Below are 13,329 nucleotides of genomic sequence, written 5' to 3'. Positions count from 1 at the left end.
CCTACAGTCTGCCGTACGGGACTCCCTACAGTCTGCCGCACGGGACTCCCTACAGTCTGCCGCACGGGACTCCCTACAGTCTGCCGCACGGGACTCTCTACAGTCTGCCGCACGGGACTCTCTACAGTCTGCCGTACGGGACTCTCTACAGTCTGCCGTACGGGACTCTCTACAGTCTGCCGTACGGGACTCTCTACAGTCTGCTGTACGGGACTCTCTACAGGACTCTCTACAGTCGGCTGTACAGGACCCCAGACACATATACAAGGCATCCAGAAAGTCTTCAGATTCCTGTCACATATTGTTCTGTTCCCTTATAATAACAAAGTGATCACAGAATTTTAGAATCTCACAGCTGCGCAAACACCAAGCCATGAGGTGGAAATAACTGTCTGTAGAGCTCAGACACAGCCCTGTCTATATAAGGTCTCACAGATGACAATGTATATCAGAGCAAACACCATGAGGTTGAAATAACTGCCTGCAGAGCTCAGACACAGCCCTGTCTATATAAGGTCTCACAGATGACAATGTATATCAGAGCAAACACCATGAGGTGGAAATAACTGCCTGCAGAGCTCAGACACAGCCCTGTCTATATAAGGTCTCACAGATGACAATGTATATCAGAGCAAACACCATGAGGTGGAAATAACTGCCTGCAGAGCTCAGACACAGCCCTGTCTATATAAGGTCTCACAGATGACAATGTATATCAGAGCAAACACCATGAGGTGGAAATAACTGCCTGCAGAGCTCAGACACAGCCCTGTCTATATAAGGTCTCACAGATGACAATGTATATCAGAGCAAACACCAATTCATGAGGGGAAAATAACTGCCTGTAGAGCTACATACATAGAGAGGATATACTGTATATAGTGACCGGGGGTGAAGACTTTCTGGATACATTGTATATAGTGACCGGGGGTGAAGACTTTCTGGATACATTGTATATAGTGACCGGGGCTGAAGACTTTCTGGATACATTGTATATAGTGACCGGGGGTGAAGACTTTCTGGATACATTGTATATAGTGACCGGGGGTGAAGACTTTCTGGATACATTGTATATAGTGATCGGGGTGAAGACTTTCTGGATACATTGTATATAGTGATCGGGGTGAAGACTTTCTGGATACATTGTACACAGTGATCGGGGTGAAGACTTTCTGGATACATTGTATATAGTGACCCGGGGGGGTGAACACTTTCTGGATATATGATATCCTGTACACAAGGTTTAGGCGGATGTTGAAGAAATGTTGCATAGTATGGGGAATAGTGAGCACTGCCCCCATAAGAGCCCCCCATATACTCACTGCCCCCATAAGAGCCCCCCATATACTCACTGCCCCCATAAGAGCCCCCCATATACTCACTGCCCCCATAAGAGCCCCCCATATACTCACTGCCCCCATAAGAGCCCCCCATATACTCACTGCCCCCATAAGAGCCCCCCATATACTCACTGCCCCCATAAGAGCCCCCCATATACTCACTGCCCCCATAAGAGCCCCCCATATACTCACTGCCCCCATAAGAGCCCCCCATATACTCACTGCTCCCCATAAGAGCCCCCCATATACTCACTGCCCCCATAAGAGCCCCCCATATACTCACTGCCCCCATAAGAGCCCCCCATATACTCACTGCCCCATAAGAGCCCCCCATATACTCACTGCCCCCATAAGAGCCCCCCATATACTCACTGCCCCCATAAGAGCCCCCCATATACTCACTGCCCCCATAAGAGCCCCCCATATACTCACTGCCCCCATAAGAGCCCCCCATATACTCACTGCCCCCATAAGAGCCCCCCATATACTCACTGCCCCCAAAAGAGCCCCCCTTATACTCACTACCCCATAAGAGCCCCCCATATACTCACTACCCCCATAAGAGCCCCCCATATACTCACTGCCCCCAAAAGAGCCCCCCATATACTCACTGCCCCCAAAAGAGCCCCCCATATACTCACTGCCCCCATAATAGCCCCCTATATACTCACTGCCTCCATAAGAGCCCCCTATATACTCACTGCCTCCATAAGAGCCCCCAATATACTCACTGCCCCCATAAGAGCCCCCCATATACTCACTGCCCCCATAAGAGCCCCCCATATACTCACTGCCCCCATAAGAACCCCCTTATACTCACTGCCCCCATAAGAACCCCCTTATACTCACTGCCCCAAAAGAGCCCCCATATACTCACTGCCCCCATAAGAGCCCCCCTTATACTCACTGCCCCATAAGAGCCCCCCTTATACTCACTGCCCCATAAGAGCCCCCCTTATACTCACTGCCCCCATAAGAGCCCTCCATATACTCACTGCCCCCATAAGAGCCCCCTATATACTCACTGCCCCATAAGAGCCCCCCATATACTCACTGCCCCATAAGAGCCCCCTATATACTCACTGCCCCATAAGAGCCCCCCATATACTCACTGCCCCCATAAGAGCCCCATATACTCACTGCCCCCATAAGAACCCCCCATATACTCACTGCCCCCATAAGAGCCCCCCATATACTCACTGCCCCCATAAGAGCCCCCCATATACTCACTGCCCCCATAAGAGCCCCCCATATACTCACTGCCCCCATAAGAGCCCCCCATATACTCACTGCCCCATAAGAGCCCCCCATATACTCACTGCCCCCATAAGATCCCCATATACTCACTGCCCCATAAGAGCCCCCCATATACTCACTGCCCCCATAAGAGCCCCCCATATACTCACTGCCCCCATAAGAGCCCCCCATATACTCACTGCCCCATAAGAGCCCCCCATATACTCACTGCCCCCATAAGATCCCCATATACTCACTGCCCCATAAGAGCCCCCCATATACTCACTGCCCCATAAGAGCCCCCCATATACTCACTGCCCCATAAGAGCCCCCCATATACTCACTGCCCCCATAAGAGCCCCACATATACTCACTGCCCCATAAGAGCCCCCCATATACTCACTGCCCCCATAAGAGCCCCCCATATACTCACTGCCCCCATAAGAGCCCCCCATATACTCACTGCCCCCATAAGAGCCCCCCATATACTCACTGCCCCATAAGAGCCCCCCATATACTCACTGCCCCATAAGAGCCCCCCATATACTCACTGCCCCATAAGAGCCCCCCATATACTCACTGCCCCATAAGAGCCCCCTATATACTCACTGCCCCCATAAGAGCCCCCATATACTCACTGCCCCCATAAGAGCCCCATATACTCACTGCCCCCATAAGAGCCCCCCATATACTCACTGCCCCATAAGAGCCCCCCATATACTCACTGCCCCCAAAAGATCCCCATATACTCACTGCCCCATAAGAGCCCCCCATATACTCACTGCCCCATAAGAGCCCCCCATATACTCACTGCCCCATAAGAGCCCCCCATATACTCACTGCCCCCATAAGAGCCCCATATACTCACTGCCCCCATAAGAGCACCCAATATACTCACTGCCCCCATAAGAGCCCCCAATATACTCACTGCCCCCATAAGAGCCCCCCATATACTCACTGCCCCCATAAGAACCCCCTTATACTCACTGCCCCATAAGAGCCCCCCATATACTCACTGCACCCATAAGAGCCCCCTTTATACTCACTGCCCCATAAGAGCCCCCCTTATACTCACTGCCCCATAAGAGCCCCCCATATACTCACTGCCCCCATAAGAGCCCCCCATATACTCACTGCCCCCATAAGAGCCCCCCATATACTCACTGCCCCATAAGAGCCCCCCATATACTCACTGCCCCCATAAGAGCCCCATATACTCACTGCCCCATAAGAGCCCCCCATATACTCACTGCCCCATAAGAGCCCCCCATATACTCACTGCCCCCATAAGAGCCCCATATACTCACTGCCCCCATAAGAGCCCCCAATATACTCACTGCCCCCATAAGAGCCCCCAATATACTCACTGCCCCCATAAGAGCCCCCCATATACTCACTGCCCCCATAAGAACCCCCTTATACTCACTGCCCCATAAGAGCCCCCCATATACTCACTGCCCCCATAAGAGCCCCCTTTATACTCACTGCCCCATAAGAGCCCCCCTTATACTCACTGCCCCATAAGAGCCCCCCATATACTCACTGCCCCCATAAGAGCCCCCAATATACTCATTGCCCCATAAGAGCCCCCCATATACTCACTGCCCCCATAAGAGCCCCCCATATACTCACTGCCCCCATAAGAGCCCCCCATATACTCACTGCCCCCCATAAGAGCCCCCCATATACTCACTGCCCCCATAAGAGCCCCCCATATACTCACTGCCCCCATAAGAGCCCCCAATATACTCACTGCCCCATAAGAGCTCCCAATATACTAACTGCCCCCATAAGAGCCCCATATACTCACTGCCCCATTAGAGCCCCCCATATACTCACTGCCCCCATAAGAGCCCCCCATATACTCACTGCCCCATAAGAGCCTCCATATACTCACTGCCCCATAAGAGCCCCCCATATACTCACTGCCCCAAAAGAGCCCCCCATATACTCACTGCCCCCATAAGAGCCCCCCATATACTCACTGCCCCATAAGAGCCCCCATATACTCACTGCCCCCATAAGAGCCCCCATATACTCACTGCCCCCATAAGAGCCCCCCATATACTCACTGCCCCCATAAGAGCCCCCCATATACTCACTGCCCCCATAAGAGCCCCCCATATACTCACTGCCCCCATAAGAGCCCCCCATATACTCACTGCCCCCATAAGAGCCCCCCATATACTCACTGCCCCATAAGAGCCCCCCATATACTCACTGCCCCCATAAGAGCCCCCCATATACTCACTGCCCCATAAGAGCCCCCCATATACTCACTGCCCCCATAAGAGCCCCCCATATACTCACTGCCCCATAAGAGCCCCCCATATACTCACTGCCCCCATAAGAGCCCCCCATATACTCACTGCCCCCATAAGAGCCCCCCATATACTCACTGCCCCCATAGGAGCCCCCCATATACTCACTGCCCCATAAGAGCCCCCCATATACTCACTGCCCCCATAAGAGCCCCCCATATACTCACTGCCCCATAAGAGCCCCCATATACTCACTGCCCCATAAGAGCCCCCCATATACTCACTGCCCCCATAAGAGCCCCATATACTCACTGCCCCCATAAGAGCCCCCAATATACTCACTGCCCCCATAAGAGCCCCCCATATACTCACTGCCCCCATAAGAGCCCCCCATATACTCACTGCCCCCCATATACTCACTGCCCCCATAGGAGCCCCCCATATACTCACTGCCCCATTAGAGCCCCCCATATACTCACTGCCCCCATAAGAGCCCCCTATATACTCACTGCCCCCATAAGAGCCCCCCATATACTCACTGCCCCCATAAGAGCCCCCATATACTCACTGCCCCCATAAGAGCCCCCCATATACTCACTGCCCCCATAAGAGCCCCCTATATACTCACTGCCCCATAAGAGCCCCCCATATACTCACTGCCCCCATAAGAGCCCCCCATATACTCACTGCCCCCATAAGAGCCCCCCATATACTCACTGCCCCCATAAGAGCCCCCCATATACTCACTGCCCCCATAAGAGCCCCCCATATACTCACTGCCCCCATAAGAGCCCCCCATATACTCACTGCCCCCATAAGAGCCCCCCATATACTCACTGCCCCCATAAGAGCCCCCCATATACTCACTGCCCCCATAAGAGCCCCCCATATACTCACTGCCCCCATAAGAGCCCGCTCCTTCACCACATCCACAATCTGCAGAGCAATCTCCTCCCCGCAGCGGTTCTGAGCCTCATGGGTGCTGGCCCCGAGGTGAGGGAGGCTGATCACCAGTGGATGGTCTATGAGGGCCCGATCCCGAGGAGGCTCCTGAGAATAAGAGACATCATCAGTGTCAGCTGTCAGACATCATGGCGGTGAGATGTCTCAGGTCTCATGGCGGTGAGATGTCTCAGGTCTCATGGCGGTGAGCTGTCTCAGGTCTCATGGTGGTCAAGTTTCTCAGGTCTCATGGCGGTGAGCTGTCTCAGGTCTCATGGCGGTCAGGTGTCTCAGGTCTCATGGTGGTGAGCTGTCTCAGGTCTCATGGCGGTCAGGTGTCTCAGGTCTCATGGTGGTGAGCTGTCTCAGGTCTCATGGCGGTGAGCTGTCTCAGGTCTCATGGCGGTGAGCTGTCTCAGGTCTCATGGCGGTGAGCTGTCTCAGGTCTCATGGTGGTCAAGTTCCTCAGGTCTCATGGCGGTGAGCTGTCTCAGGTCTCATGGCGGTCAGGTGTCTCAGGTCTCATGGTGGTGAGCTGTCTCAGGTCTCATGGCGGTGAGCTGTCTCAGGTCTCATGGCGGTGAGCTGTCTCAGGTCTCATGGCGGTGAGCTGTCTCAGGTCTCATGGCGGTGAGATGTCTCAGGTCTCATGGCGGTGAGCTGTCTCAGGTCTCATGGCGGTGAGCTGTCTCAGGTCTCATGGCGGTGAGCTGTCTCAGGTCTCATGGCGGTGAGCTGTCTCAGGTCTCATGGCGGTGAGCTGTCTCAGGTCTCATGGCGGTGAGCTGTCTCAGGTCTCATGGCGGTGAGCTGTCTCAGGTCTCATGGCGGTGAGCTGTCTCAGGTCTCATGGCGGTGAGCTGTCTCAGGTCTCATGGCGCTGAGCTGTCTCAGGTCTCATGGCGCTGAGCTGTCTCAGGTCTCATGGCGCTGAGCTGTCTCAGGTCTCATGGCGGTCAGGTGTCTCATGTCTCATGGCGGTGAGATGTCTCAGGTCTCATGGCGGTGAGCTGTCTCAGGTCTCATGGCGGTCAGGTGTCTCAGGTCTCATGGCGGTGAGCTGTCTCTGGTCTCATGGCGGTCAGGTGTCTCAGGTCTCATGGCGGTCAGGTGTCTCAGGTCTCATGGCGGTCAGGTGTCTCTGGTCTCATGGCGGTGAGCTGTCTCAGGTCTCATGGCGGTGAGCTGTCTCAGGTCTCATGGCGGTGAGCTGTCTCAGGTCTCATGGCGGTCAGGTGTCTCAGGTCTCATGGCGGTCAGGTGTCTCATGTCTCAGGTCTCATGGCGGTCAGGTGTCTCTGGTCTCATGGCGGTGAGCTGTCTCAGGTCTCATGGCGGTGAGCTGTCTCAGGTCTCATGGCGGTCAGGTGAGTCTGGTCTCATGGCGGTCAGGTGTCTCAGGTCTCATGGCGGTCAGGTGTCTCTGGTCTCATGGCGGTCAGGTGAGTCTGGTCTCATGGCGGTCAGGTGTCTCAGGTCTCATGGCGGTCAGGTGAGTCTGGTCTCATGGCGGTCAGGTGTCTCAGGTCTCATGGCGGTCAGGTGTCTCAGGTCTCATGGCGGTCAGGTGTCTCAGGTCTCATGGCGGTCAGGTGTCTCAGGTCTCATGGCGGTCAGGTGTCTCTGGTCTCATGGCGGTCAGGTGTCTCAGGTCTCATGGCGGTCAGGTGTCTCAGGTCTCATGGCGGTGAGCTGTCTCTGGTCTCATGGCGGTGAGCTGTCTCTGGTCTCATGGCGGTGAGCTGTCTCAGGTCTCATGGCGGTCAGGTGTCTCAGGTCTCATGGCGGTGAGATGTCTCAGGTCTCATGGTGGTGAGCTGTCTCAGGTCTCATGGCGGTCAGCTGTCTCAGGTCTCATGGCGGTCAGCTGTCTCAGGTCTCATGGCGGTGAGCTGTCTCAGGTCTCATGGCGGTGAGATGTCTCAGGTCTCATGGCGGTCAGGTGTCTCAGGTCTCATGGCGGTCAGCTGTCTCAGGTCTCATGGCGGTCAGCTGTCTCAGGTCTCATGGCGGTGAGCTGTCTCTGGTCTCATGGCGGTGAGGTGTCTCAGGTCTCATGGCGGTGAGGTGTCTCAGGTCTCATGGCGGTCAGCTGTCTCAGGTCTCATGGCGGTCAGGTGTCTCAGGTCTCATGGCGGTCAGCTGTCTCAGGTCTCATGGCGGTCAGGTGTCTCAGGTCTCATGGCGGTCAGGTGTCTCAGGTCTCATGGCGGTGAGCTGTCTCAGGTATCATGGCGGTCAGGTGTCTCAGGTCTCATGGCGGTCAGGTGTCTCTGGTCTCATGGCGGTGAGCTGTCTCAGGTCTCATGGCGGTGAGCTGTCTCTGGTCTCATGGCGGTCAGGTGTCTCAGGTCTCATGGCGGTCAGGTGTCTCAGGTCTCATGGCGGTCAGGTGTCTCAGGTCTCATGGCGGTCAGGTGTCTCAGGTCTCATGGCGGTGAGCTGTCTCAGGTCTCATGGCGGTCAGGTGTCTCAGGTCTCATGGCGGTCAGGTGTCTCTGGTCTCATGGCGGTGAGCTGTCTCAGGTCTCATGGCGGTGAGCTGTCTCAGGTCTCATGGCGGTGAGCTGTCTCAGGTCTCATGGCGGTCAGGTGTCTCAGGTCTCATGGCGGTCAGGTGTCTCATGTCTCAGGTCTCATGGCGGTCAGGTGTCTCTGGTCTCATGGCGGTGAGCTGTCTCAGGTCTCATGGCGGTGAGCTGTCTCAGGTCTCATGGCGGTCAGGTGAGTCTGGTCTCATGGCGGTCAGGTGTCTCAGGTCTCATGGCGGTCAGGTGTCTCTGGTCTCATGGCGGTCAGGTGAGTCTGGTCTCATGGCGGTCAGGTGTCTCAGGTCTCATGGCGGTCAGGTGAGTCTGGTCTCATGGCGGTCAGGTGTCTCAGGTCTCATGGCGGTCAGGTGTCTCAGGTCTCATGGCGGTCAGGTGTCTCAGGTCTCATGGCGGTCAGGTGTCTCTGGTCTCATGGCGGTGAGCTGTCTCAGGTCTCATGGCGGTCAGGTGTCTCAGGTCTCATGGCGGTGAGCTGTCTCTGGTCTCATGGCGGTGAGCTGTCTCTGGTCTCATGGCGGTGAGCTGTCTCAGGTCTCATGGCGGTCAGGTGTCTCAGGTCTCATGGCGGTGAGATGTCTCAGGTCTCATGGTGGTGAGCCGTCTCAGGTCTCATGGCGGTCAGCTGTCTCAGGTCTCATGGCGGTCAGCTGTCTCAGGTCTCATGGCGGTCAGCTGTCTCAGGTCTCATGGCGGTGAGCTGTCTCAGGTCTCATGGCGGTGAGCTGTCTCAGGTCTCATGGCGGTCAGGTGTCTCAGGTCTCATGGCGGTCAGCTGTCTCAGGTCTCATGGCGGTGAGGTGTCTCTGGTCTCATGGCGGTGAGGTGTCTCAGGTCTCATGGCGGTCAGCTGTCTCAGGTCTCATGGCGGTCAGGTGTCTCAGGTCTCATGGCGGTCAGCTGTCTCAGGTCTCATGGCGGTGAGCTGTCTCTGGTCTCATGGCGGTGAGGTGTCTCAGGTCTCATGGCGGTCAGGTGTCTCAGGTCTCATGGCGGTGAGGTGTCTCAGGTCTCATGGCGGTCAGCTGTCTCAGGTCTCATGGCGGTCAGGTGTCTCAGGTCTCATGGCGGTCAGCTGTCTCAGGTCTCATGGCGGTCAGGTGTCTCAGGTCTCATGGCGGTCAGGTGTCTCAGGTCTCATGGCGGTGAGCTGTCTCAGGTCTCATGGCGGTCAGGTGTCTCAGGTCTCATGGCGGTCAGGTGTCTCAGGTCTCATGGCGGTCAGGTGTCTCAGGTCTCATGGCGGTGAGCTGTCTCAGGTCTCATGGCGGTCAGGTGTCTCAGGTCTCATGGCGGTCAGGTGTCTCAGGTCTCATGGCGGTCAGGTGTCTCAGGTCTCATGGCGGTCAGGTGTCTCAGGTCTCATGGCGGTCAGGTGTCTCAGGTCTCATGGCGGTGAGCTGTCTCAGGTCTCATGGCGGTCAGGTGTCTCAGTTGTCACCGTTTCCAATTTACCTCGGTGAAGACGTCCAGTCCAGCTCCTCCGCACTGCCCGCTCTCCAGGGCCCTCAGTAATGCCGCCTCATCAATGATTCCCCCCCGGGCGCAGTTAATGACCTGGACACCACGTTTGCACTTGGCGAATGCAGCGTCATTTATGAGACCTGGAGAAGGAAAAGGAGACCTGTGTACAGTGCTGCGTATACCTGTGTACAGTGCTGTGTATACCTGTGGTGGAGGGCAGGAGGGGTGTGTGAACAGTGCTGCGTATACCTGTGTACAGTGCTGTGTATACCTGTGGTGGAGGGCAGGAGGGGTGTGTGAACAGTGCTGCGTATACCTGTGTACAGTGCTGTGTATACCTGTGGTGGAGGGCAGGAGGGGTGTGTGAACAGTGCTGCGTATACCTGTGTACAGTGCTGTGTATACCTGTGGTGGAGGGCAGGAGGGGTGTGTGAACAGTGCTGCGTATACCTGTGTACAGTGCTGCGTATACCTGTGGTGGAGGGCAGGAGGGGTGTGTGAACAGTGCTGCGTATACCTGTGTACAGTGCTGTGTATACCTGTGGTGGAGGACAGGAGGGGTGTGTGAACAGTGCTGCGTATACCTGTGTACAGTGCTGTGTATACCTGTGGTGGAGGGCAGGAGGGGTGTGTGAACAGTGCTGCGTATACCTGTGTACAGTGCTGCGTATACCTGTGGTGGAGGGCAGGAGGGGTGTGTGAACAGTGCTGCGTATACCTGTGTACAGTGCTGCGTATACCTGTGGTGGAGGGCAGGAGGGGTGTGTGAACAGTGCTGCGTATACCTGTGTACAGTGCTGCGTATACCTGTGGTGGAGGGCAGGAGGGGTGTGTGAACAGTGCTGCGTATACCTGTGTACAGTGCTGTGTATACCTGTGGTGGAGGACAGGAGGGGTGTGTGAACAGTGCTGCGTATACCTGTGTACAGTGCTGTGTATACCTGTGGTGGAGGGCAGGAGGGGTGTGTGAACAGTGCTGCGTATACCTGTGTACAGTGCTGTGTATACCTGTGGTGGAGGGCAGGAGGGGTGTGTGAACAGTGCTGCGTATACCTGTGTACAGTGCTGCGTATACCCGTGGTGGAGGGCAGGAGGGGTGTGTGAACAGTGCTGCGTATACCTGTGTACAGTGCTGCGTATACCTGTGGTGGAGGGCAGGAGGGGTGTGTGAACAGTGCTGCGTATACCTGTGTACAGTGCTGCGTATACCTGTGGTGGAGGGCAGGAGGGGTGTGTGAACAGTGCTGCGTATACCTGTGTACAGTGCTGCGTATACCTGTGGTGGAGGGCAGGAGGGGTGTGTGAACAGTGCTGCGTATACCTGTGTACAGTGCTGCGTATACCTGTGGTGGAGGGCAGGAGGGGTGTGTGAACAGAGCTGCGTATACCTGTGTACAGTGCTGCGTATACCTGTGGTGGAGGGCAGGAGGGGTGTGTGAACAGTGCTGCGTATACCTGTGTACAGTGCTGCGTATACCTGTGGTGGAGGGCAGGAGGGGTGTGTGAACAGTGCTGCGTATACCTGTGTACAGTGCTGCGTATACCTGTGGTGGAGGGCAGGAGGGGTGTGTGAACAGTGCTGCGTATAACTGTGTACAGTGCTGCGTATACCTGTGGTGGAGGGCAGGAGGGGTGTGTGAACAGTGCTGCGTATACCTGTGTACAGTGCTGCGTATACCTGTGGTGGAGGGCAGGAGGGGTGTGTGAACAGTGCTGCGTATACCTGTGTACAGTGCTGCGTATACCTGTGGTGGAGGGCAGGAGGGGTGTGTGAACAGTGCTGCGTATACCTGTGTACAGTGCTGTGTATACCTGTGGTGGAGGGCAGGAGGGGTGTGTGAACAGTGCTGCGTATACCTGTGTACAGTGCTGTGTATACCTGTGGTGGAGGGCAGGAGGGGTGTGTGAACAGTGCTGCGTATACCTGTGTACAGTGCTGTGTATACCTGTGGTGGAGGGCAGGAGGGGTGTGTGAACAGTGCTGCGTATACCTGTGTACAGTGCTGTGTATACCTGTGGTGGAGGGCAGGAGGGGTGTGTGAACAGTGCTGCGTATACCTGTGTACAGTGCTGCGTATACCTGTGGTGGAGGGCAGGAGGGGTGTGTGAACAGTGCTGCGTATACCTGTGTACAGTGCTGCGTATACCTGTGGTGGAGGGCAGGAGGGGTGTGTGAACAGTGCTGCGTATACCTGTGTACAGTGCTGCGTATACCTGTGGTGGAGGGCAGGAGGGGTGTGTGAACAGTGCTGCGTATAACTGTGTACAGTGCTGCGTATACCTGTGGTGGAGGGCAGGAGGGGTGTGTGAACAGTGCTGCGTATACCTGTGTACAGTGCTGCGTATACCTGTGGTGGAGGGCAGGAGGGGTGTGTGAACAGTGCTGCGTATACCTGTGTACAGTGCTGCGTATACCTGTGGTGGAGGGCAGGAGGGGTGTGTGAACAGTGCTGCGTATACCTGTGTACAGTGCTGTGTATACCTGTGGTGGAGGGCAGGAGGGGTGTGTGAACAGTGCTGCGTATACCTGTGTACAGTGCTGTGTATACCTGTGGTGGAGGGCAGGAGGGGTGTGTGAACAGTGCTGCGTATACCTGTGTACAGTGCTGTGTATACCTGTGGTGGAGGGCAGGAGGGGTGTGTGAACAGTGCTGCGTATACCTGTGTACAGTGCTGTGTATACCTGTGGTGGAGGGCAGGAGGGGTGTGTGAACAGTGCTGCGTATACCTGTGTACAGTGCTGCGTATACCTGTGGTGGAGGGCAGGAGGGGTGTGTGAACAGTGCTGCGTATACCTGTGTACAGTGCTGCGTATACCTGTGGTGGAGGGCAGGAGGGGTGTGTGAACAGTGCTGCGTATACCTGTGTACAGTGCTGCGTATACCTGTGGTGGAGGGCAGGAGGGGTGTGTGAACAGTGCTGCGTATACCTGTGTACAGTGCTGCGTATACCTGTGGTGGAGGGCAGGAGGGGTGTGTGAACAGTGCTGCGTATACCTGTGTACAGTGCTGCGTATACCTGTGGTGGAGGGCAGGAGGGGTGTGTGAACAGTGCTGCGTATACCTGTGTACAGTGCTGCGTATACCTGTGGTGGAGGGCAGGAGGGGTGTGTGAACAGTGCTGCGTATACCTGTGTACAGTGCTGCGTATACCTGTGGTGGAGGGCAGGAGGGGTGTGTGAACAGTGCTGCGTATACCTGTGTACAGTGCTGCGTATACCTGTGGTGGAGGGCAGGAGGGGTGTGTGAACAGTGCTGCGTATACCTGTGTACAGTGCTGCGTATACCTGTGGTGGAGGGCAGGAGGGGTGTGTGAACAGTGCTGCGTATACCTGTGTACAGTGCTGCGTATACCTGTGGTGGAGGGCAGGAGGGGTGTGTGAACAGTGCTGCGTATACCTGTGTACAGTGCTGCGTATACCCGTGGTGGAGGGCAGGAGGGGTGTGTGAACAGTGCTGCGTATACCTGTGTACAGTGCTGCGTATACCCGTGGTGGAGGGCAGGAGGGGTGTGTGAACAGTGCTGCGTATACCTGTG

The 13,329-nt window shown here is 55.8% G+C and overlaps 1 protein-coding gene across 1 annotated transcript in view; it reads right to left on the bottom strand.

The window, feature by feature from the left end:
• The window catches only part of PHGDH (phosphoglycerate dehydrogenase), a 116,839-nt gene that overhangs the window by 28,575 nt on the left and 74,935 nt on the right, over nt 1-13,329 (bottom strand). Inside the window, 2 exon segments of the mRNA XM_056553274.1 lie at nt 5,735-5,887; nt 9,784-9,932. Of these exon segments, the coding sequence (XP_056409249.1) occupies nt 5,735-5,887; nt 9,784-9,932 (302 nt within the window).

Source organism: Hyla sarda, unplaced genomic scaffold (genome assembly GCF_029499605.1).
Source record: "Hyla sarda isolate aHylSar1 unplaced genomic scaffold, aHylSar1.hap1 scaffold_267, whole genome shotgun sequence".
Classification (NCBI taxonomy): Eukaryota; Metazoa; Chordata; class Amphibia; order Anura; family Hylidae; genus Hyla; species Hyla sarda.
This window is presented reverse-complemented; position numbering and strand designations above follow the sequence as displayed.